General features: G+C 39.6%; 1 protein-coding gene across 1 annotated transcript in view; it reads left to right on the forward strand.

The window, feature by feature from the left end:
• The first annotated feature begins 377 nt into the window (after positions 1 to 377).
• Positions 378 to 26,565, forward strand: part of PPP4R2 (protein phosphatase 4 regulatory subunit 2) — a 43,692-nt gene continuing 17,504 nt past the window's right edge. The window contains exons 1-2 of the mRNA XM_037040973.1: positions 378 to 643; positions 1,578 to 1,659. Of these exons, the coding sequence (XP_036896868.1) occupies positions 610 to 643; positions 1,578 to 1,659 (116 nt within the window). The 5' untranslated portion in view covers positions 378 to 609. The remainder of the gene's footprint in view (positions 644 to 1,577; positions 1,660 to 26,565) is intronic.

Here is a 26,565-nt window from a genome sequence, read left to right on the forward strand (position 1 = left end):
ACACTGAGAGTGTTTTCACTGCATGCTCTGACCCTATGTACACGCTCTCCTTTAATTCTCACAGTAGCTGTATAGGGTGGTTGATACTTGTGCCCTTATTGTACATAAGGGAAAGTGAGGCTCAGTAAATTGATTATAGTCACACATGTAGTAAAAGGCCGGGACTGAAAGCCAAGTAGTCTGCCTCCAAACCAATGCCCTGACCATTTCACTTTCAGATTGCTCAGGCACAAATGAGCCATTAGCTGGCGACCACCGCCAGCAGGAGCTCCTGGACCGCCCCACTGGCACGCCTCAGTCCGCGAGCGCCTTCCGGCTCCGGGTCGGAACGCTAGGCGGGCGCTCGGACGGCGGTGGGGAGCGTGCGCGTGGTGACGTGCCAGGCGCCATGTTGGAGGGCTGGTGGTAGCGGCTCGGGAGGTGGTCATTCTCTTGGTCTCGCTCTCTCACTCGCTTCCCCCGGCTCCCTTCGGTTCCCCCCTCCCCCCGGTCGCTGGCTGGCCGGAGTGTGTGCGAGGGAGGGGGAGGGTGTCAAGGGGTGAGAGAAGGCGTTCCTGTCCCCGGAGACCCGCGGAGGGAGGCGGAGGCTGCGAGGGACTCCGGAAAGCCATGGACGTCGAGAGGCTGCAGGAGGCGCTGAAAGGTGGGGGTAGCTGTTCGCTCTCCCTTCCTCCTCACCCTCTGCGGCCCTCTCTCCTTTTCTGGACCGGTGGCTCCGAGGGCGGGGACTGGGCGCGGGGCCTTTGCGCTTCCCGGGCTCCCATCCCCCTCCCGCCTTCCTAGGCGTGGGAGCCCTTTGAGTAGCTCCCTCCCTCCTGCTCTGGGCTTTGTGTCCGCCGCTGGCATCTAGAATGGGGGAGGGGAGCCAGAAAGCTCTCGCTGGGGCCCCAGCCCCGGTCCCTCCGCTTAGGAACTGTCCTTCCTTGCGCCCGCAGCCCCCTCCCAGGCCTGCTCGGTTTTCTGTCTCGTCCGTGCACGCCAGGCAGTGGGTTATAGAAAGAAGTGAAAGGTTTGGGGAGGGGCGGCAGAGCAACTTTAAATTTGCGTCTCAGGAATCCTCTTCCGGAGCTTCTGGAGTCGTCATTCCATCCTAATCCTGAAGTGGTCGCTTTCCAAGCTACACGCTTGAGTGGGTTTTCAAACAGAGTAGCGTGATTTCAGCCTTGTGAGAATTATGCTTTGACATCCAGAATCACTTGGGGACGGCTACATGAAACGACTGGTGTTTCTTAAAACGCAGATTTATGAACTTGACTTAAGTGGGGCCTCGGACGTTAATTTTAATCGGATTTTCAAATGAAGCTGACGCTGGCGTTTCCCAGACCACACTTTGAATAGTAACCGTGAATTAAGGATGGTTAGTGAAGTGAGTGCTCTCTTTAGGAGGATTCTTGTTAACTACTATGAAGAGAATAAACACGTGGAGGTATAACTTGGAGAGTTGATGATGAGAAGCTTTCCCCCCCCCTTTCTGTTCATAATATAATGAAGAACTGGGAGGAATTTGCTTTTAAGAGGGCATTGGAAATGGTGGACTAATGAGAAATACTGCTAACTTTTGTTTCTTCCCTATTTAGATTTTGAGAAGAGGGGGAAAAAGGAAGTTTGTCCGGTCCTGGATCAGTTTCTTTGTCATGTAGCCAAGACTGGAGAAACAATGTAAGTTGAAAACATGTATTTCTAGCTATAGACCCATATGACATTCAGAATTGCTTGGGAAAGGGAAAAGTATTTCAGAACTGAGTAATCTGTGTAAAGCTTCAGTCATTTAAAGAAGTTATTAAGTACATATACTTTATGCATGGTCTGAAATGAATTTTAAAAATGTTAAGCTTTTAAAAAGTACATATATTTAAAATATATGTAATTTTAAAATATATATTTTTTGGTGCATTTAGAACTTACCAGTCTGAAACAGCCAGAGAAAGGAAGAATACTTAGTCAGTTTATGACCCTTTTTTGGCCATAACATGGTTCTTTCCAGGATTTTGTGGTTTTCATTCTATTTAAGATTCTTTTTTTAAAAGATTTTATTTATCTTTAGAGAAGAAGGGAAGGAGAGGAGAGAAATATCAATGTATGGTTGCCTCTCATGAGTCCCCTCCTGGGAACTGGCCTGCAACAAGCATGTGCCCTGACTGGGAATAGAACCTCCATCGTGTGGTTCACAGACCCGCACTCAATCCACTGAGTTACACCAGTCAGGGTCATTCTATTTCAGATTCTTTTGTTGGTAATAGTTTCTCATAGTGTCCTATATCCAACCTTTTGTTGTGATATTTATATATGAGGGTGTTTAAGGTGTCATATCTGTATGTTTTCTTGAGAACTCAGGGTGATTTTCTGACCAATTTCAGATGCTAGAGTTTTGACTGTCCTGTAAAATTTCTAGGATAGCTAACTTGGTACATGTGCCCAGCATTTTATTAGGCTTGTTTCCAAATGTTTTAAATCTGAAATGTATAGTATGAATTTCATTGCGATGTTGTGTGAATAATTTGAGTAGCAGGAGTTCTTTTCACACTCTGGCAAAGTTAATTCCCTAGACAGCAGTACAGTTTTGGTGACTTTTTTGTAGTCTTGTAAGAAATGGAATAGCTCTGGGCTCCCCTACTTCTTACCTATTTAAAAAATTTTTTCTGAGGTCTACTATAAAAATGTGAGCTTCAACAAGTGATGTATACTTTCTTTGGCTTTATTTGCAAATGCTCCTTTCTCACAAGATGTGCTTATGGTTGTAGTGTAGCCTAAACTAGCGTAATTTTAGAAAGGGAAAAAAAAATCCTCTTTGCTTTAGTGATCAGGTAGATACACTGAACTTCTTTAGTGCTTTATTAAAATTACCAGTCAACTTAAAGAATGTGACTGATGTGTTGTTCAATCTCATATTTTCATTTATTAAAAAATGGAACTGTTTAGGAGGGGAAAAGTCATTATAATTTCTTAGAGCATTTGATTTTTAAAAACTGATTCAAAATAAGTAACTGGTGTTCATACACATCAGCTTAAAAATGATTATGTGCCAGCTTTCAAAAGTAAATTAATCTCTAAATCATAAATGCTTAGATTGCCACTATTTCTTTCAAATTGTTGGTGGATTCGAACTTAATCCCTTTCTACAATAATAGGAGGAAAAGCATTTTAGTTGCAGAGTCAGCAAAAGATATCAAACTATTCGGAGATAAATATAAAAACCTTTTCTATTATTCCACTTACTAGTTCTGTACAAACTGCCTTCACTTTTTGATAAAATACATTGGCTGTAAATGCATAGTGGAAAGTTTCCAAAAGAAAGCTTTTTAATATCCTGACTGGATCACCCAGTGGCTAGGGAAATTTAACCCGATGTTTCTGAACAATTACTTTGTCCTTCTGGAGGTCTAAAAGTGTCTCTGTCAGCCCTAATATACATTTACATATTCTTTATTAAAATGATTAGTGGTGTTAGGTTGTCTTTTGATTTTGGAAAATATGCTAAAGTAGTTTATCATTCAAGCAGCTGATGTTTATACATTTTGTTTTTTATTATACATTTAGCTTTTGTTGTAGGGTTTTTGCTTTTGTTTTTTATAGTCAGCATGGGCATGCCTTGACTTTGATACTGAAATTTGCAGTTTTTGGCTAAACTGATCTTTGTTTAACTTTTGAGGTTGTAATAAGAGTGAAAATCTAAAGAACCGCAAGTCAGATCCCTGATGTTTTAGGATGGATGAGTTGCTTAAGATAAGAATTCCATAGTTCTCTTTTTATTTTCATTGGTAAGGTGAATCTTTAACAGCAGCAATATTAGAAGCTTCGTTTATGAGTGAAAATCAGTGAGAGCTAGGCTGTTTATTTTTCACTTAAAAAATTGATCGACCTTTGTGGGGGCAACTTTGCCAGCAAGTCCCCCTGTCCGCCATGGATGAAAGTAAACGCTACCAAGACATGATCTGCTTGGGGAGGAGAGGCTGTCAGTCTCAGAGGAGAAGGACCAAGAGCCTCTTCTTCAACGGCATTTATTAGGTTTGGAACTCGTAGGAGTACAGGTAAAGCTCATCAATCGATGTCAAGTGGCAAGGATCAAACAGTAGATAACATTTCAAAGAAATCTAAGAGCTTAATCTGAGTCAGTGTCTGTCAGGTAAGGGGGTTGCAAAAACTTTGGGAGACATACTCATTTCCTGCTCGGACCCCTATAATATGAATGAAAGCACTCAGCAAAGTAGGCTTCACAGGACTTTACCAATTCTTTCTTATGGCCAGATCACCCCAGAACTTGCTGTAGCTGTTGCCGGGGAGAGGACTGCACTGCCCTCCCCCTCATAGGTTTTTAGGCTTAAGTGGATTAGAGCCAGGAAGCCCTTCTCCCAGATGGAAATGAGGACTCAGGCTATGTCAGAATAGCCAAGGGGGAAGGGTCCATCACTCCCTCTTTGCCTCTGCACACACCCACCCCCCACCCACCCCCCCGTCTTTCCTTGAAGGCCTCCCAAGTGATCCTGTCTGGTTTAGGTTGCCCCCCCCCCCCTCTGAGGGGTCATAAACTGACCAAGTGTTGGAGGCAGGAGATGAAGCAGAAGCAGAGCTTCCAGAGATAAACTTTGTCTCCTTAGTGGCTCACACCCCAGGGGTCCCTCACTCAGCCTTAGCCATGGGGGGCAGTTACAACTCCTGAAACCAAGCAGAGCGGTTCCNCAAGGGGGAAGGGTCCATCACTCCCTCTTTGCCTCTCCCCCCCCCCCCCCCTCTTTCCTTGAAGGCCTCCCAAGTGATCCTGTCTGGTTTAGGTTGCCCCCCCCCCCATCTGAGGGGTCATAAACTGACCAAGTGTTGGAGGCAGGAGATGAAGCAGAAGCAGAGCTGCCAGAGATAAACTTTGTCTCCTTAGTGGCTCACACCCCAGGGGTCCCTCACTCAGCCTTAGCCATGGGGGGCAGTTACAACTCCTGAAACCAAGCAGAGCGGTTCCCAACAGACCTTTGTATTTTTACCTTTAGAGCGATTTTAGAATTATAAGAATGGGTTCTCACTATAGAGGAGGGTGGTGGAAAATTAAAAAGCTTTGGAACAATTTTTTTCTTTCTGGTCTGTTAAAGACCTACCTATAAACATCTAGTGTAGGAAGTTGGGGAAGATGCTAAAACATGGAGTACCAAAAGGAAGAGGGAGATTTTTTAAATCTGTCTGGAGCAACCCCCAAATTGTTTTTGGCCACCTCAGAAATTGTTTTTATGTTGAAAAGGTTACTTCTGAAAATGGGACACTTTCTTGAGCAGCACTTTTCCAAAGGTCACAGTTTCTAACTTAATGTTATGTGCCGACAGATGAGGTGGGTTTAAATTATGGATTTAAATAATTTGATGGGTTTTAGTTGCAGTTTTTCTTTTTGAGGGTCAAATTATGTCAGCTTTGGCCAGTGGCAGCCTCTTCCCATTGATTCCAGAGTCTTTTGACTTTTAGGCCTAGTAGTCTTTAATAGCATCCTTATCTCTGGTAGGAGAGTTTTTTCTAAGTTCATTTCCTCCCTCAGACCTGGAACCAGCCATTTCTGAAGAAACCCTGTCTTCTATTAATGGGAAATGGAGTTTTAAAGCCTACAATCTGGGTGCTAGAGATGCTTATTATTATTGAGTTGATCATTGTTTCTAGTATTAGTGGACTGAACTAGATGAAATACTTTCTGATTCGTGCTGATACTTAAAATTCAAAATCACGACTACAGGTTTTTGGTGTTTTTGTGTTTTTTTTTAAACTTCCACATCAAAAATCTTGGTTCTCAAGGACATAGTAGAGTTAGGATATCCCATAATTACTGACTATATCTAACATTACACACCACCAGTATAAGTACTAAGATTGTTAAAATTTTTCTTACATGTATTCTCCCAATTTCTAGCTGCCATTTTTTTAAAAATTAGTTGTATCTACATTAGTTGTATCTACATATCTGAGCATATAGCGCGCTCTCTCTCTCTCAGTTATCATTTGCTCTTAGTTTTACAGCAGTCATGTAATGCTCCCCACTAGCCCTTATGTCACTGTGTCTAGTCTGGTTGTCTGAAGTTCATTCTATAGTAGGATTCATTAGGCAGGGCTCGTGGGAACAATATTTATGGAATTCTTGTGTATTGTTAACATTTCGAGCCCTTTGTCCTTGAGGGTCAATTTGCAAATAAAATTGTTTCACATTTTTTGCCATTGAGTAGCTTAAATATGTTAACTTCCATTGTTTTCCCCAACTTAAAAAGTTACTGTCAAAATCTGATTTTCCTTATTTTATAAACTACCCACTCTTTTTGCCTAGATTCCCAAAGGATTTTTTCTTTTTCTTTAAAAGTGCAGTAATTTTTCTAAACTACGTCTTAGCGATTGGGATTTTGAGTATATTCGGGATGTGGTCCGCTTCTTCAGTATGTATTTGTATTTACATTTGTATGTGTATATTTTCAAGTTTTTCAGTTTTTTTTAAATTTCAGGAAAATTATTCATTTACTCAATGTAATTATCTTTAAATTGATGCAGTGTTTTTAATAGATATCAACAGTTCACTCCTTTTTAAACTCTGAGTATTTGTTTTATGAAAATAGTACAATTTTTTATACATTTGCCTCTTGATGGATATTTGGGTTTCCTGTTTTTTATATTATAAAAATGCTGCTGTGAACATTTGTGTATAAATCTTTGTATGGACACATGCATTCTTTACTTTTAGATAAAAACCCAGAAGTGGAATGGTTCAATTATATGGTATATGTGTGTTTATTTCCTTTTTTTGTTTGTTTATTTCTTTAAAAAACTGCCAAACTTTTCCAGAGTGATTGTACCAGTTTGCATTTCCACTGCATTATGGGAGTTGAGTTCAGTTTTGCCACATCCTTTCTAACACTTAGTATGATTAGTCTTACTCATTTTAGCCATTCTAACAGGTGCATGTTGCATAGTGGTTTTATTTTGTAGTACTCTAATGACTAATGGTGTTGAGCATTTTCTCTTGTGTTTATTTGCTATTTGTAAATCTTTGTTGGTAAACTGTTCTAAGTCTTTGCCCAGTTTAAAACTTGGTAATCTGATTGGGTTTTAGAGTTCTTTGTTTATTATGGATACAGGTCTTTTATCTGACATGATTTGGAGTGGCTTGTCTTTTCATTCTCAACAGTGGTTTTCAAAGTGAAAATTTTTAATTTAATCCCATTTTGATTTTACTAACTTAGCAGAGCTCTTTCACTGTTTTGTGAAGTGTTTAAGAACATGGCAGTTTGCTCTCTGAAATTTCCAGGCTTTCTCTTTACTTCTCCTTTCACTTGTGCCTTCTTTTTTCTTCATCTTTATTGTTCCCTTTCTCATTGTGGGGTCACCTCTGGATGGGAGTCTGGTGGGTCACTTTCAAGCTCATGGGAGCAAGATAGCTTCTCCCTTTCACCTCTCCCTATAGGTCCCTTCTATTTGGTCACTATTGATATAGGCAGAACCCATTTGTCTTTCAGTTGCTGTTTACAAATTGTCTTGCATGATATCTAGTTGCATACCTATTGGTTATTTTGTGGTCTTCCTACTTATTCCTAGGTCCTTCAGGTGCACCATGACTTTCCTCTGCTTTCTCTTTCACAGGTCTTGATGGTGTAAAAGTCATGTAACTGTCATTTGTTGCTTACTCATTTATTTTTGGGCATTTGTGAAACTACCTTGTCAGCTAGTTTTGTTGTAAATGTTTTTGGTTAATTGGGTTTTGGCTGCACTCTTTCTCTTTATGCCATCTTTTAAGAATTACACTATTTAGCCCTGGCTGGTGTAGCTCAGTGGATTGAGCGGGGGCCTGCGAACCACACGATCGGGGTTCAATTCCATTAGGGCACATTGCCTGGGTTGCAGGCCAGTTCCCAGCAGGGGACTCACAAGAGGCGACCATACATTGATGTTTCTCTCCTTCTCTCCTTTCTTTCCTCTCTAAAGTAAATAAATAAAATCTTTGTAAAAAAAAGAGAGAGAGAGAATTACACTATTTAGGAAAATTTTTTAAGTTAGATGCTTAATGTTGTTAGTTTTCTCATCTATAAAAAGTACCTCATAGTATGAATATGTGAATACATGGAAAACTTAGCGAATTTTTGGTAAACAGTAATTACTCAATAAATAGTCGTTGTTTTTGTGTTGATAATGCTTATATTGAGTCTGGTTTTATTCTCCATGCACTTTAAAGTTTCTTATTCTCCAGTTTTGACAAGAAAATAAAAGTTAGGTTTCTGAAAAGTAGTTATTAACAGCTAAGACCTACATTATTATAGAGAAAATTTTCTTAAGCCCATGAAGCTGATAGTTCTTCTGTGGATTTCTTAAGGGAAGGAATTGTGTTTTGTATGGCGTAGTATTTATTGAACCTATGAACATCATTTAGTCTTACATAACACCTTCATGATTTTTGCCACATCTTATAACATCTGTATAATTGTGTAATTATTCACGTAATAGTCTTCTTTAGGTTGGCGTACATCTTTTTCCATTTTTTTTAAATGGAAAAAGATTATGGGGAATCATTTTACCTACAATTTTACCTATAGGTAATCATTTTACCCATCATTTTACCTATAATCACTTAAATTTTTCCCCGTAATCTTGTGAAAAATAAGATCTGAAATTACTGGTTTGTTGCACTGGTCACCTTTTTTTGTTTGTTTGTTTGTTTGTTTATCTTTAGAGGGGAAGGAGAGAGGGAGAGAAATACCAATGTATGGTTGACTCTCATGTGTCCCCTGCTCAGAACTGGCCTGCAACCCAGAGGTGTACCCCAATTGGGAATTGAACCATGATCCTTTGGTTCTCAGGCCCGTGCTTAGTCCATTGAGCTACACCAGCCAGGGCCTAGTCATCTTTTTAAATCACTCAAAAATTTTTAATACTAAAGTAATTAATATGAATTATCCATGTGCCACCTAAAGTCCTCACATGTCCCATCATCAAAATGGTACATAGAGGAAGCACAGATTTTCAGTAAATATTAATAAAATGGATGCCCTTTGGGGTCTAAATAGTCTAGTAACTGCAGTGATTAGCTCATGTGCATGAAGAAAACTAGTTATTTTCCTTTCTTACATCACATCATGCGGCAGACCTGATGTGTATATTGCACAGAATCTACTGAATGATGCACCGGAAGCTAGAAAAAATGTCAACATTGTTTTCTGAGTAGAGTGAACTTCAAAGCTCAATCTCTTTGGTGCTCAAGTGAGTTTATATTTTCTACGTTCAGTCCAGATTTTTACTTATACTTAAGTAGTTCCCCAATTTAATAAGATTTCAATGTGGTATTGTCATTCCTGAAAGGAGCATGGCTTGAGTTGTGAATTTAGCTTCGCAACTTCTCTGTGTGGATTAAGCCAAAGTATTTGTGAGTTTGTTTCCTCACTTGAAAAATGGAGCTTATACCATATAGGTGCCTCAGCTATTGTGAAGACTAATAAATTGAAGTATATAGCTATGGATATTTAAACTTGGAAGGTAATAAAAATTAGGGTTGTCTGTATATTGGGTATAAATAGAATGAATTTGACTCCAGAAACAAGTCTGAGGTACTTAATCTTGTGGGAAGAGTGCTGATTTGAGAGTCCTGATAGTGTAAGGTGGACTTGGGTTTGAATACCCAACTCTACAACTTAGTTACTTTGTGACTGTAGTTGACTTTTCTCCGCCTTAATTTTCCTCATGTGTAAGAATATGAGTAATTAAGTAGATCTGTGTCAAGGAATGTTGTGATTTTTTAAAATATTTTATTTATTTATTTTTAGAGACGGGGGATGGGAAGGAGAAAGAGTGGGAGGTAAACATCAATGTGTGGTTGCCTCTCATGTGTCCCCTACTAGGGACCTGGCCTGCAACCCAGGCAAGTGCCCTAACTGGGAATTGAACTGGCGACCCTTTGCTTCACAGGCCCGTGCTCAATCCACTGAGCTACACCAGCCAGGAAGGAATGTTGTGATTTGATGGGTTAATAATACATGTAAAGTGTCTATCACAATGACTGACATAATGAGTGGACACTCCCCCATAGAAGCTACTATGTATATCTAATTATTTTAGTTTCCATTATTTAAATCATTTCAATTGCTATGGGCCAGAGTTTCCTCAAATACTAAATGAGGCACTTGTAATAGGTGAATGCCAACATTCTTTTCAGCTTGACATGCTTATAGGAGTCTATGTAGTAGCATTGGTTAACTGGGGGTGGCATTACAGCAGTAGTGATGAAGAGTGGAGAATGGGGCATAGTAATAGTGATTGATGTTAATTAAAATGAAAGGTGTTAACTGTTGAGAGTGTCACCTGGTGAATGGGTTGGGAGGCAAGTGAAGAAATAAGTTGCCTATACTTGGATGAGAAAGACAGGTCAGTATTATCACTGAACTCAATAGATGTCTCAAGAGGTTCCTAGAATGCCTATTATCTCTGTGTGGATGTGTAGTTGAGGGTTTTTTTTTTTTAACTTACATCTTTTTATTTTTTTAAGTATATTTTGTTGATTATGCTATTACAGTTATCCCAGTCCTGTCCCCACCCCCACCCCCACCCCCACCCCCCACTCCAACCTGGGACCCACTTCCCTCCAGCGATTCCCTGCTTAGTTCATGTGCATAGATCATGCATATGAGATTTTTGGCTTCTCCATTTCCCATATTGTTCTTAACCTCCACCTGTCTATTCCGTACCTACCCAATTATGCGTCTAAATCCTTATACCTTTTCCCCTTCTCCCCACCCCCAGCTGATAACCCTCCAAAAGATCTCTGTATCTATGATTCTGTTCCTGTTTTAGTTTTTGCTTAGTTTTTGTTTCTTTAGCTTCAGTTGTTGATAGTTGTAAGTTTGTTGTCATTTTTAATGTTCATCGTTTTGATCTTCTTTTTCTTAAATAAGACCCTTTAACATTTCATGTAATAAAGTCTCCATGATGATGAACTCCTTTAGTTTTACCTTGTCTGGCAAGCACTTTATCTGTCTTTCAATTCTAAATGACACGTTTGCTGGATAGAGTAATCTTGGTTCTGGGTCTTTGCTTCTCATCACTTTGCGTACTTCTTGCCAGTCCCTTGCCTGCCAGGTTTCTTTTGACACATCAGCTGATAGTCTTACGGGCTTGTAGGTAACTCTCTTCCTTTCTCTTACTGCTTTTAAGATTCTCTATCTTTAACCTTTGGAGTTTTAATTGTGATGTGTCTTTATGTGGTCCTCTTTGGGTCTATGTTTGGGACTCTGTGCTTCCTGGAATAAATAACGAGCTAGTTATTTATTTTGCTGGCCAAAACTTTGCTTCACCTATTTTTTTTTCTTTGCCATAACCAGATCTAACTTAGACATTCTCAAACATGCAGTACCTTGTACTTTCTCTTTCTATCTCCCTAGGATTTGTTGAGGCACCCTATAGGGGCTTGGGCTTCTTGAGTATTTTTAATGCTTATAAATTTTTCTAAATGTTATTTCTTATACACACTGCTTCTGAAATAACCGCCCAATTTGCGGTTATTTTTATGGGACTAAATTTTCCACAGGAGCTTCTGTTTTGGATTATCATTCCTTTTTTTCTTCTTAAAGGCAGATGCTTAATGGACTGTCAGATATTTCACAACCTACCCTAATTTAATCTTTACGACTACTCTCCAAAGTAGATGTATTTAAAAGTGAGGGTACTGAGGATTATACAATTTAAATAATTTGTCCGGCCTTGGCTGACAGCTAGTTAGTGACAGAATTGGGATTTAAACTCAGGTATTCTAACTTCAGATCCTTTCAAAACCACTCTTAGAATTTGAAGCTGTATTATTAGTAGTAATCTGTTATCACTGTTATTTCTGTAATTTCTGAGACTGTCGTATTGCTTAGACTGACCTCTTACACCTGTTTGGCCCTCCTTGGGGCACACATATGACCTAAGCACTGATAACCATAGAATTTTCCTGGGACCAAGGGATAAAGGCGAGTACAGGTTGGTTGGGTATGATTTATAATTTAAGAAAAACTATATTAGGAGATACTTACTGGAAGACTCAATAAGGTAGGTGATTTTATAAAAATTATTTTATTGTTGTTCAAATATAGTTGTCTCCTTTGCTTCCACCCTCTCCCTTGGTTTTATCCATGTGTCCTTTTGTGGGGGCAACTTTGCCTGCAAGTCTCCCCATCCGCCACAGATGAAAATGAAACTACCAAGACGTGATCTGCTTGGGGAGGAGAGGTAGTCAGTCTCTCACAGGAGAAGGACCTAGAGCCTTTTCCTCAATGGGCTTTTATTGGGTTCGTTTTGCACAAGAATACAATAGTAGTATTCAAAGAACTATGAGGGCTTATTCTCAGTCAGAGTCAGATAGCTAAAGAGCCATAAAACTTTGAGGAACAAACTTCTTGCTTAGACCCTTATTATTTAAGTGAGAGCATTCTAAACAAAGCAGGCTTCACAGGATTTTACATATTCTTTCTTGGGCCTGATCACTCTGGATCCCGCTCTAGCCCACAAAGAGTTGCACCACCTTCCCAGTCATAGGTTTTTAGGCTTAAGTGGATTAGAGCCAGAAAGCGCTTCTCCCAGACAGAAATGGGGACTCTGGCTATGTCAGAATAGCTGGGGGTGAGAGTCCATCACTCCCTCTTTGCTGCAGCCCCTGCCCAGTCCTTCCTTGAAGGCCTCCCAAAGTGATCATGTCTGGCTTAGGTCCAATGTGTCATGGCCCCGCGCGCCCCCCCCCCCCCCCCACAGCGGTCTTACCTGTTACCTGTCTCTAACTAACCAACCAAGTGTTGGGGGCAGCGGATGAAGCAGAAGCAGGGCTGCTGCCACAGATAAGCTCTGTCTCCTTAATTAGTGGCTCACAGCCAGAGGTTGCTCACTCAGCCTTATCCACGGGGGGCAGTTACAACTCCTGAAACCAGGCAGAGTGGTTCCCAACATCATTTATAGTAATTCCTGAAAACCCTTCCCCCCACTGTCCCTTCCCCCCCTCCCCTCTGGCTATTGTTAGATTGTTCTTAATTTCAATGTCTCTGGTTATATTTTGCTTACTTTTTTCTTTTGTTGGGTATATTCCAGTTAAGGTGAGATTCTGATACTTGTTTCTCACTGCCAGGCTTATTTCACTTAGCATAATGCTCTCCAGTTTCATCCATGCTGTCAAAAAGGGTAGGAGGTTTCTTTCTCTCTGCTGCATAGTATTCCATTGTGTAAATGTACCCCAGTTTTTTGATCCAGTCATTTTCTGATGGGTACCTAGGCTGTTTTTAGCACGTGGCTATTGTAAATAATGCTACTACGAACATTAAGGTGTGTGAGTTCTTTTGAATCTGGTGTTTCAGGGCTCTTAGGGTATAATGCCAGCAGTGGAATTGCTGGGTCAAAAGGCAATTCCATTTTTATTTTTCTGAGAAAATTCCACACTGTTTTTCACAGTGACTGCACAAGTATGCAGTCCACCAACAGTGCACTGGGGTTCTCTTGTCTCCACATCCTCTCCAACACTTGTTTGTTGCTTTGTTTATGATGGCCATTCTCAGTGGTGTAAAGTGGTATTTCATTGTGGTTTTAATTTGCATCTCTGATGCCTAGTGATGCTGAGCATCCTTTCCTATGTCTCTGGCCCCTCTTTATGTCTTCCTTGCAAAAGTATCTATTCAGGTCCTTTTCCCGTTTTTTAACTGGGTTTTTTGTCTTCCTAGAGTGGAGAGTCCTGTATCTTTATGTGATTTAGAGATCAAACCTTGTCCAAGGTATCATTGGTAAATGTTTTCCCATATACTTGGTTCTCTTTTTATTAAATGCTGTTTTCTTTAACCATGCAGGAGATTTTCAATTTGATGAGATCCCACTTATTTATTCTTTTCTTTATGTCTCTTGCTGTGGGGGACATATCAGTGAAAATATAGCTGTGTACAATGTCAGATTTTCCTGCCTATGTTTTTCCTCCAGGACTTCTATGGTTTCATGACTCATATTTAAGTCTTCTATCTATCTTGATTTTATTTTTGTGTATGGTATAAGTTGGTGGTTGAGTTTCATTTTTTTTTTTGCACGTACCTTTCCAGTTCTCCCAACATCATTTGTTGAAGAGGCTACTTTGATTCCATTTTATGGTTCTGCCCCCTTTGTGGAACATTAATTGATTATAGAGACTTGGGATTATTCCAGGGCTCTCTGTTCTGTTCCATTGATCTAGGTGTCTGTTCTTATGGCAGTACCACACTGTTCTGATTACCATGGCCTTGTAACATAGCTTGATGTCAGGTATGGTGATCCCATCTACTTTGTTCTTCTTTCTTAAAATTGTTGCGAGTATTCTGGGTTGTTTATGGTTCCATATATTTTTGAAGTGTTTGTTCTATATCTGTGAAATATCTCATTGGTATTTTAATAGGATTGTATTGAGTGTATAAATTGCTTGGGTAGTATAGACATTTTGATGATGTTAATTCTTCCAGTCCATTAACATGGTATATGCTTCCATTTATTTGTGTCTTCCTTAATTTCTTTCTTCAGTGTTTCTGAATATAGGTCTTTTACCTCCTTGGTTAGGTTTATACCTAGGTACTTTATTTTTCTTTCCACTATAGCAAATGGGAGTTTCTTCCTGATTTCTGTTTCTGATATTTTATTGTTGGTGTACAAAAATGCCTTTGATATCTGAATATTAACTTTCTATCCTGCTATTTTGCCAAATTTACTTATTAGGTTGAGTAGTTTTTTGGTGGAGTCTATAGGGTTTTCTACGTACACTATCATGTCATCTGCACATCTGCAAAGAGTAACATTTTTGCTTTCTCCTTTCCAATTTGGATGCCTTTTATTTCTTGTCTGATTGCTGTGGCTAGGACTTTCAATACTGTGTTGAATAGGAGTGATGAAAGCTGCCATTGTTGTCTTTTTTCTGATCTTAGTGGGGAAGTTTTTAGTTTCTGTCCATTGAGTATGATGTTGGCTGTAAGTCTCTCATATATGGTCTTTATTACATTGAGGAGTGCTTCCTCTATTCCTATTTTGCTGAGTGTTTTTGTGATAAATGGGTGCTGTACCTTACCAAATGATTTTTCCACATCTATTGATTTGGTCACATGTTTTTTATCCATTTTTTGTGATATTTCACATTTACTGATTTTGAATATTGCACCTTTTTTGCGTCTCAGGGGTGAATCCCACTTGATCATGATGTATGATCTTTTTGATGTATTCCTGGATGTGGTTTGCCAGTATTTTGTTGGGGATTTTAGGGTCTATGTTTATCAGCAATATTGGCCTGTAGTTTTCTTTCTTTGTGGAGTCTTTATCTGATTTGGGAATTAGGATGATGCCGGGCTCATAAAAAGATTTTGGGAGTCTTCTGTCTTCTTGGATTTTTTTGGAATCGTCTGTGAAGGATAGGGGATTAACTCTTCCTTAAATGTTCTGTAAAATTATCCTGTGAAACAGTCTGGTCCAGGGCTTTTGTGTGTCAGGAGTTTTTTTATTACTGCTTCAGTTTTGTCAGCTGTTGTTGATCTCTTCAGGCTTTCTGCCTCTTCTTCATTCAGTTTTGGAAGTTTTTATTTTTCTAGAGATTTGACTATTTCACTTAGGTATTCAAATTTTTTGGCATATAGTTCATAGTAGTTTCTTACAGTCCTTTGTATTTCTCTGGTATCAGTTGTAATCTCTCCTCTTTCATTTCTGGTTGTTTATTTGGGTCCTTTCTCTTTTTTTCTCGATGAGTCTTCTTAAAGGCTTGTCGATTTTGTTTATCTTTTCAAAGATCCAGCTCCTGGATTCATTGATCCTTAAAATTGTGTGTTTAGTCTCTATGTCATTTAATTCTCTGCTCTTGTGTGTTTAGTCTCTATGTCATTTAATTCTTCTCTTCTACTTGCTCTAGCTAGGTTTGTTGTTGTTCCTGAAGTTCTTGTTGGTATAGGGCTAGGTTGTTTATTTGAAATGTTTCTATCCTTTTTAATAGGCCTATATCACTATGAACTTCCCTCTCAGGACTGCCTTTGCTGTGTCCCATATGTTTTGGATTGTTTTGAGTTTTCATTTTTTTTCCAGGAACTTTTTGACTTTTTCCTTGATCTCATTCTTGACCCGTTCATTGTTTAATAGCATGCCATTCAATTTCCATGAATTTTGAGTGTTTTTGAGTTTTTTCCCTTGAGGTTGGTTTCTAGTTTCAGTCCCTGGTGATCAGAGAAAATGCTTGAAATGATTTCAATTTTCTTGAATTTGTTGAGGCTTGTTTTGTATCCTATCATGTGGTCTATGTTTAAAAATGTTCCATGTGCGCTTGAGGAGAATGTGTATTTTTCTTCTTTGGGGGTGAAAGATTCTCTCTCTCTCTCTCTCTCTCTCTCTCTCTCTATATATATATATATATATATATATATATATATGAGTTAAGTCCTTTTGGTCTGGGGCATTGTTCAGTGCTACAATATCCTTGTTTATATTTTGTTTGGAAAATCTATTCATTTTTTAAAACAGTGGGGTGCTAAAATTTCCTAGTATAAGTGTTATCCTGTCTTAAAACCCTCCCAAGAGTTTATGTATTTGGATGCTCCTATGTTGGTATGTAATGTTTATAATATTTATGTATTCTTGATGGATTCTTCCCTTGAAGAATCCATTATGAAGTGTCCTTCTGTGTGTCTCTTTTTATGGTCTTTGTTTGAAGTTTATTTTGTCAGATACAAATATTGCTACCCTGGCTCTTTTTCCTTTCTGTTTGCATGGAATATTTTTTTCCAGCCTTCACTTCAGCCTATGTAGGTCTTTCATTCTGAGGTAGGTCTCTTAGGCTGCATGTGTGTTAGTCATGATTTCTTATCCATTCAGTTTCCCTGTGGGTTTTGATTAGAGCATTTAGACCCTTTACATTTAAAGTTATTTGTGGGGGCGACTTTGCCCACAAGTCCCCTCTTCCACCAGGGATGAAAGTAACACTACCAAGACGTGATCTGCTTAGGGAGGAGAGGTAGCCAGTTTTTCAGAGGAAAAAGGCCTGGAGCCCTTTCTCCAAGGGCTTTTATTGGGTTGTAAATGTGTAATATACATTTCAAAGAAATTTGGGGGCTTTGTCTGAGTCAGTGTCTGTCAGGTAAGGGAGTTGTAGAAACTTTGGGAGACATACTCATTTCCTTCTCAGACCCTTAACATATGAATAAAAGCACTCTTAGCAAAGCAGGTTTCACAGGACTTTTAGGAATTTGTTCTTATGCCAGATTTACCCCGGATACCTCTCTAGCGAGGCAAGGAGCTACACCGCCTTCCCTTAACAAGTTTTCAGGCTTAAGTGAATTAGAGCCAGGAAGCACTTCTCCCAGAGGACATGGGGACTCGGGCTATGTCAGGATAGTTGCGGGGCAAGGGTCCATTGCTCCCTCTTTGTTGCAGCCCCCTGAGTCCTTCCATGATGGCCTCCCAATTGATCGTGTCTGGCTTAGGTTGCCCCTCTCTCTGAGGAGTCTTACTGGTCATGGACTAGCCGACCATGCTTTGGGGGCAGGGGAGTACACTGAGGCATTGTTTGCTACCAGAGACAAGCTTTGTCTCCTAAGTGGCTCGCATTCTAGAGCTCACTCAGCCATGGGAGATAGTTACAATTTCTAAAACCAGGCAGAGCGGTTCCCAGCAGTTACTATTTTTTTAAATTAATAGCTTATCCCATTTTAATACAAATCATGTCATTTTTTAAAGATTTTATTTATTTATCTTTAGAGGGGAAGGGAAGGAGAGAAGAAAAGAAATATCAATATATGGTTGTCTCTCGTGCGTCCCCTGCTGGGAACTGGCCTGCAACCCAGGCACTGGGAATCGAACCGTGATCATAGGGTTCACAGGCCCGCGCTCAATCCACTGAGCTACACCAGCCAGGGCCAACAGTTATTATTGATACGTACTTACTCATTGCCATTTTACTCCCGTTGGACCTATGTTCCTTTCTCTGTCACTGTTTTTCTTACTCTTCTTAAAGCAGTCCCTTTACCATATCTTGGAATGCTGGATTGGTGGAGGTGTATTCTTTTAGCCTTCTTTTGTCTGGAAAACTCCTTATTTGTTCTTCCATTTTATTTGAGAGCCTTCCTGGATAGAGTACTTTTGGTTGCATGCCTTTGTTTTTCACTACTAAAAGTACTTCTTGACGTTCTTTTCTGGCTTGTAATGTTTCTGTTGGAAGTGAGCTGCTAGCCTTATTGGGGCTCCCTTGTATGTTACTTCATGGTTCTCCCTTGCTCCCTGTAAGATTCTCTCTTTGTCTTTAAATTTTGCCATTTTAGTTATCTTGTGCCTTGCACTGAGCCTCTTTGAGTTCCTCTTTTTGGGACCCAGTTTGCTTCCTCGACTTGTGTGGCTTCTTATCTCATGAAATTGGGGAAGTTTTCCATTATTACTTTTTCAGACAGGTATTCTATCCCCTGCTTCTCTTCTCCTTCTGGTATCTTTATTATATGGATATTCCTATTCCATTTCATGTTGTCCTGCATGTCCTTTAGCACTTCTTCATTCTTTTTGTCTTTTTTCTTTTTCTTGCTCTTTGTGGGAGTTTTTCTACTTTGTCCTCCAGTTCACTGATTGGGTCCTCTGCTTCATCAAACCTGCTTTTGATTCCTTCTACTGTGTTCTTTAATTCAGCAGTTGTGTTCTTCATTCCCTGTTGGCCCTTGTTGATAGTTTCTATGTCCTTTTTTATGCTGATACAGTTTGCAGTAAGTTCCTCATTCATAATGCCCCTATATTTTTTGATAGTTTACTCTGAGTTCATTGAGCTTCCTTCTAACTGTTGTTTTGAACTGAATATCTGACGATTGGGTTGCATCTATTTCATTAAACATTCTTTCTGAAGTTTCCTTCTTTTAGATGGGGGTATTTTCTTTGACTTCCCATTTGTGGGACTCCTCTTGTTTGCTTCTGTTTCTCAAATTGATCTGTTTTGACTTTTCTGACTTTGTGGTGTGAACTTTTATGGTCAGAGGCTTGTGAGATACAGTGGTGAAGTCTCCTTGATCACCTGAACTTGATGATCTTGGTGTATCCTTTATGCTTTTTATGCCAGTTTTCTGGGTGTATTTGAGTTTTGATTGTTGTTGGGTCATTCTTTCATGGGTCCTTCCCTGTCACTGGTTGACTGAGGGTCACTTTGCTTACCACATCCTGTATGCTGTTGTACAGGTGCTGCCTGAACTAAGCCACAGAGCCCAAGAAACAAACTCACAGCCACAAATACAGTTTTCTTCCCACAATCCCACTATCAGTAGCAAATTAATCCATATTAATAAGGTCATAACCAGAATATGACTATTACAAGAAAAGAGAGTGGGTATGAGATGACCTACTGAAAGAGATGATTTTGAGAGGGTAGAGGGAGGAGCACTAAACGGGAGTTGGAGCAGTGGAAGGAGAAAAGATAAAGTATACCTCATGAATAAAGAAAAGGAATGAAGAGTATGGAATGGAGTATAATCAGGGAAGTATATAATTTTAGGTTTAAAAAAATAGTATAAAAGAAAATAAAGTGACAGAGAAAAAGAATAAGGAAGGGAAATTTTTAAATAATTAAAATATAAGAGCCAAATTGGAGAGAAAGATCCACCAGAGTACTATCAACAACAAACGAGCTAAAATTAATATAGGTGGTATTGAAATAAGGGGGAAGAAAGGAACAAAGAAAAGTTTTAAGAGATGTTTAGAGAAACGGGAAGTGATTTTGTAATGATAGAGCGAGAGGGAATACTAAGAGTGAGGAACCAAAACTAGACAAAGTGAGGCAAAAATTTAAAATTTGGGATGCAAAAGAAAAGGAGAATAAGGAAAAATGAAAGGGCAGGATGAACAAGAAGAAAAACAAGCTAACATGGCAAAATTAAAATTTGAGTCAAAAGAAAATGAATGAGAAAGGGGTCCAGTAAAATTTGTTATTTGAAATGCAGAATCAGTGAAGCTCTAGAGATAACCTGGAACAAACAGTCAACAACAATGACCCTATCCAACTAGCAAAGATTCTTAAAGGTGTAGAGAGAATGCAGGTATTTTAAGAGCTGGGCAAAAGGATGTGAAATGACCCTTGAGATGAGCATTTGTTTTGAGAGTCTGGACAGGGGAGAAACAGTGAAATTGTGGAATGGATACAAGTTGTGGGTAGATAGAAAACCAAGTTTGAAATGAGAATATTGCAAGCAAGGAGGAAGGTAGTTTGGGCTAAGAGAAGGTAGGGCAAAATATGTGAACTGAAATACACTATAGTATAAAATTTAGTGAGTTATTATATACAAACTCGCTGGACCAGAAATGAATGTTATAAAGCTATGCAGGAAAGAAAATATTGCAAGGCATGAAGTAGACCACAGTGGCTTTCGTCTGGGTAGTCTTGTATTTGCCACTGGGTTTTTTTTTGTCTTTCTGGATCTGCCTCTGGTGATGTCAGATGTGGACCCTATCTGGCCTTAGGCAGCCTGTTCAATACTTTGATCTGCTGTCACTGGCTCTCTCCTTCAGTTGTTAATCTGTTTCCTCTCACTCAGCAGTCAGGTTTAAGCACGGAAAGGTGGGGCTGAATCCCTGTTGTGGTAGGGGCTATTGTTTCCCCTTGGCTGTTCCTTCTCAGAGGGGAGTGGTCTGCCTGAGCAGGATCATACCTGCATTGGGGGTTGGCTCAGCTCAGGATCCAGGTGGCTACTGCTCAGTTTACTCCCCAAAGCCTCTTGTCTACAGTCTCTCTTTGAGTCTCTAGTCTACTCTGAGCGCCTTTGCGAATGATCTGCTGTCTTTGGCTGTCTACTTCGGTTGTTTATCTGGTCACTGGGGCTGGCAGTCAGGCTTAAGCACCAAAGGGCCAGGGCAGAGACACTCCTGGGGTTGGGACTGTTGATTCCCCTCAAACTACTTCCCCTCAGAGGGGAGTGTGGTCTGCCTGACTATAAAGGCTGCTCCCATCTGGTTGATGACTCAGCACCAGGATCCTGGTGGCTCCTCTCTCGGTCCTCTCTCCATATCCTCTATACTCAGTCCCTTCTCAAGCATCTCTAGTCCACTCCGCCCTTGCCTTTGCCTGAGACCTGGGTAAGTGGGTGCAGATGAAAATTTGTGTTGGCCCTTTAAAGGGCCTTTGAATCTCCAACCGTCAGTCTCTGGCAGAGAGCAGCCCTGCTGCTTTTTTCCACTGGTTATCTGTGTGCTTTTTGGGCTCTGGTGTTCTACGCTGGGAGTCTTAGCTTAGGGTTTAGACCCCATCTTCTTCAGCTGCTTAATTATCCCACCTGCACTTCTGCCTGTGGGTGCCCAGCCAGCCCTCTCGAGTCTCCACTGAATTCCTTACCAGACAGGTTGTGCTGAAGCTGGTTCTGTATATCTGAATGTATATGCTTCTCTCTGGCTGTTGTTCAGTTGTTTGTTCTGGGTGGTTTCTCCACAACTTGAGTTGTAATTCCAGATTGGCCCTGGTAGGAGGTCAGTGTGACTTCCAGTCACTCCTCGGGGTCTTCCCTGTTCCAGAGATGAATCCAGTCTTTTTTCTTTTGAATGCATCTGGTGCCTGTCCTCCTTTGCCAATTTGGAGTTCCCCCCATCTCCCACCCCCCTTATGTTTTTATTGTCACAAATTATCACTGTTATGCTGTGAGTTTGTTGGTGGTCTTACTTCTGGATTTGGGATCCTCTGTACTTTGTTTCAGATAGAATAACCTTATCGAGTATTTTCTGTAGTACAGGTCTTCTAGTGATGAATTCTTTCAGCTTATGTATGTCTGGAAAAAGTCTTTATTTCTCCTTAATATTTCAAGGACAGCCTTGCTTGATATATTATTCTTAGATAGTAATTTCTCTCTTTCAATAGCTTGAATATTTAGTTCTATTCTCTTGTGGCTTTAGTTTCTTCTAGGAAGTCAGATGATAACCTAATAGGCTTTCCTTTATAGGTTCCTCCCCCCCCCGCCCCTTGCTACTTGAAAATCTATTCTTTGTCATTAATCTTTGACAGTTGTAAATGTAGCACACCTTGGAGAAGGCCTCCTTAGGTTGAGGTAACTTGAATTTCATTGTTTTTAATGCTTATGTCTCTCTTCCCTGTGAATCATTTCTAGATTTCTATTTTTAATATCACTGGTCTTTTCCTCCATTTTGGTTGCTCTGCTTCCTATGCTTGCTAGTTTATTCTTCATCTCTTATTGGCATCTTCATCTCCAGGACTTCTATTTGGTTCTTTTTTAAAGTTTCGATCTCTATGGCAAAGTACTCATTTTGTTTGTTGTTTTCTGAGCTCAGTTAATTGCCTGAGCAATAATTGTATTTGAAATAATACAATAATACAATACAATAATTGTACAATAATACAATAATTGTATTTGAAAATACAATAATTGAAAATAATTGTATTTTCTTGCATCTTGTTGAGAATTTTTAGAACTACAATCTTGAATTCTCTGCAATTTATGTCACATGTTTTCATGTCTTTAAGTTTGTTTTCTGGAGATTTTTCATTTTTTTTTACTGAGCTGCCTCACAACCTTAGTTGTTCATGATATTTGATGGATTCTCTCTGTTGAGGCATCTGTGTGTGGCACTTCTCAAGAAGCTTATCATGAAGTCTTCCTATTCTTTTTCAGTAGGTGGCACTGAATCACATTTTTTTTTTAATCTGTGAAATCCAGCTATCTCCCTGCAACCTCTGTGGTCATTGTAGCCTGATTGCATCCAGGTAGGGGTGGGCTGGAGGAACCTGCCAACTTTGTTGTTTGCCCTGCTGATAATGGCTACCTTGGTCCTCCACTGGGATCCACCTGTGTCCTGACACTGAGAAGGTCATAGAATGTATCCTTTGGTCAGGGAGAAATTTGATTACGTCATACTAGCTCTTGGGCTCACAGTTAACATGCTCTGCAACCTGACACTGAGGGCAGAGGAAGGCAATCTTTGGGAGTTTAAGGGGAGGTGGCCAAGCTTTACGATTTTGTTTCTCTGTATGAATTGCTGACTGTGCCACAACTGTGGCCACTCTCCTGTGCTGTGTTCTTGCCACTGGCAAGAGGAATGCCCACTGTCACTTAAATCATATTGAACATTTCTCAGGGCCCCTTCCTTTGTTCTTCACCAGGTCTCAGCTCAGCTGCAGCTAGTACTGCCCTCTCCTGTGTGAGTGCCCACCAAGTCTCTCTTCCTCATGACTGAAAGGGGTGTCAGCCACACCCAGATTTCAACTCTCTGGCAGAGCTGGGCCATGACCTCCTGGTTGCCAGGATGCATCCCTGGCTCATATCAGCCCCACCTCCTCTTTGCCTCACTCTTTTGCTCCACTTGCCTATCTTTAGAATGTTCCATATGTGATTTCTCAGGAGCATTTGTGCTTTGAACAGGGAATCCCTTTGTTGAGTTAATAGCTGTTCACACTGTTAAAACTTGAAGTGGAGAGACCAAGGGGATGGCTTACGCCAAAATTCCTCTTACATTCATCTGTCACCTAAATCACATTTTAATGTCTTTAAGTGTAATTTCTAGAGGTTTTTATTTTCTTTCTGGGCTGGCTTTTTACCTTGGTTATTCATGGTATTTGATGGATTGTTTCTCTGTCCAGGCATCTATGAGAATGAGATAAGCTTTGTTTTTTAAGGATGGCACTTCCTTTTCCCTCATTCACTCCCCACTTCTACCCCACTGATAACCCTCCATGTGATCTCCATTTCTGTGATTCTGTTCCTGTTGTAATTGTTTTTGTTTTTTAGGTTGTTATTGATAGTTGTGAGTTTGCTGTCATTTTATTGTTCATACTTTTAAAAAAAAATACCGAGCACAGGCCTGTGAAGCAAAGGGTCGCTGGTTCGATTCCCAGTCAGGGCATATACCTGGGGGATTTATTTTTAGAGACAGGGGATGAGAAGGAGAAAGAGTGGGAGAGAAATATCAATGTGTGGTTGCCTTTCCTGTGTATCCCACCAGGTACCTGGCCCACAACCCAGGCATGTTGCCTGACCTGAAATTAAACTGGTGATCTTTCAGTTCACATACTGGCACTCAACCCACTAAGCCACACCAGCCAGGCCTAATGTCATAGAGTTTTTGAAACCCCCCATAGTTTGCTTTACCTGGTCTCCATCACTTCTTGTCTGGCTATTTCCATTAATGTACATGTGTGAGTGTTTCTGTGCGCTGGCACATGGGTGTTTTGGGGGGGTGGAATGTCACAGATTGACTGGCAGGTGGGTTAGTGGAAAGATGGGGTAACAAAGAACCCTGTGTATGTGGAAATCTTAATTCAAAAAAGAGATTATGATTTAGTGATTTAAAACTAAAGAATTTTTAATTTGAGAAATGGAAAGTATAAAACTTTTATTTCAATGATAGACTTCTGTGATGTATTAGTTAAGTATTAGTTAAATGCCTGTGGGGAGTCTAGTGAAATTTAAGCATAAATTTTAGGTTCCAGTGACAATTTTATATTAATCAGAAGTTAACATTAGGCATCTTAAATTGTGTGTTGCCTCTGCTTGTTAGTCTTCAAATTCTTCTTTCTAGGGAAAGGAAGGAAAAAGTAAAAATGCAAATGGCTCTTAATAGTAATCCTCACCCAGTTTTTTCAATAACAGTAATAACATTACATGCTATGTAATTCACTCATTAATGAATGAAGTGGTCAGGTCTCATGTTGCCTTCATTTTTTATTTTTGATGAACTGCTAAACTATTTTCCAAAATGGCCACATCATTTATTATTCCCCGCAGCAATTTCCCTGCAATCCCCCCAACACTAGTTACTGCTCATCTTTTGTATTATAGCCATGCTAGTGTGGTGAAATGGTATTTCATTGTGGTTTTCATTTTCATTTTTATTTGTTAAGCATCATAATTAGATAAATGCTTATTTGAATCTTTTGCCTGTTTTTAATCAGGATAAAATAATACTATATCATTGTGTGTGATTCAGTGGCATTAAGTACTTTCACAATCTTGTGCCAGAGCAACCACCACCGCCATCCAACTCCAGACCTTTTTCTTCTTCCCAAATTGAAATTTAGTACCAATTAAAACAGTATTAAAACACCTCTCCTTCTCCCAGCCCCTGGCAATGCCTTTCTGCTCTCTGTCTTTTTGAACTTGACTCTTCTAGGTAATTCATATAATGGGGGGAAAAATCCTTGTTTGTTTGTGTCTGGCTTATTTCACTTAGTATATATATCTCTTTCTGAGATTAACCCATGTTGCTTCATGGGTCTACATTTTCAAGGCTGGATAATACCTCATACTACATTTTGTTAACCATTTATCTGTTGGTGGACATTTGGGTGGCTTACACCTTTTGGCATTTGTGAATGATACTGCTATGAACATTGATGTAACATATATGATTGAGTACTTGCTTTCAGGTCTTTTGGGTATCTACATAGAAATAGAATTGCTGGATCATATAGTAATAAGTTTTTGTTGTTGTTTTTTAGGAACTATTATACTCTTTTCCACAGAGGCTGCACCATTTTACAGTACATCATTTTATAATCCTACTAGCAATACTTCTAATTTCTTTACATCCTTGCCAGCCAGTACTGATATTTTTCTGTTGTTTGCTTTTGAATAACAGTCAACCTATTGGGTGTGGAATTCCATTTCATGGTTTTCATAAATTTCCCTAATGATTAGTGATGTTGAGTATCTTTTGTTGTGGTTATTGGCCATTAGTGTATCTTCAGAGAAATATGTTTATTCAGGTACTTTGCACATTTTTTTTTAAGATTTTATTTATTTATCCTTAGAGGGGAAGGGAAGGAGAGAAGGAGAAAATATCAGTGTATGGTTGCCTCTCATGAGTCCCCTGTTGGGAACTGGCCTGCAACCCAGGCATGTGCCCTGACTGGGAATGGAACCGCCGTGCTCAATGCACATTTTTTAATTGGATTATTTGTTGTTGTTGAGTTGTACTTATTTCTATATTCTGGATATTAACACCATATTAAGTATTTGTGAATGTTTCCTCCCATTCTGTGGATTGCATTTTGCTCTTGGCGATAATAGCCTTTAACATATGTAAATTTTTTATTTTGATGTAATTTAATTTATATCTGCTGTTGCAACACTGATTGATGGCTTGCAAATGTATCAGGAACCTTCCAGACTCTAGTGATGAATAGATCTTTTTAAATTTTTTTGCTTCACTTTTATAATTGGCCACAAATATTTGAGTTGTTTTTCTTGAATTGATAGATTCACTTCATTTATTTTTGAGAAAGGTGTACCAAGTGTCTCCTGGTTTCAATAAGTGTTGACAGTCCTTTAAAGTAAAAATAGCCACTAGTTCAGTTGGCAACAGTAGTGAACTGTTTTTCCTTGAGGTGTCCATAGTATTTTGACATGCAGTAGAAGTCCTTTGTGCGTACTTCTCATTGTGTTACATAAGGGTATTAAAAATACATATATTTGTATTAAAAATACATATATTGAAAATTGATATTTAATAAAAGTAGTAAATTTTTTAATAAACTTTTATTGAAACAGGGTGGGTTTTTTTTGTTTTGTTTTACTGTGAGATTATGGTAGAGAAAAAGATGATGACTACTAATAGTACAGTTTGGTACTGCTGCCTTGATTTGTGGTAAAGGGCCATCAATTTACCACT

The sequence above is a fragment of the Sturnira hondurensis genome, unplaced genomic scaffold (genome assembly GCF_014824575.4).
Source record: "Sturnira hondurensis isolate 20B ecotype Veracruz unplaced genomic scaffold, ASM1482457v3 Scaffold0002840, whole genome shotgun sequence".
NCBI lineage: Eukaryota > Metazoa > Chordata > Mammalia > Chiroptera > Phyllostomidae > Sturnira > Sturnira hondurensis.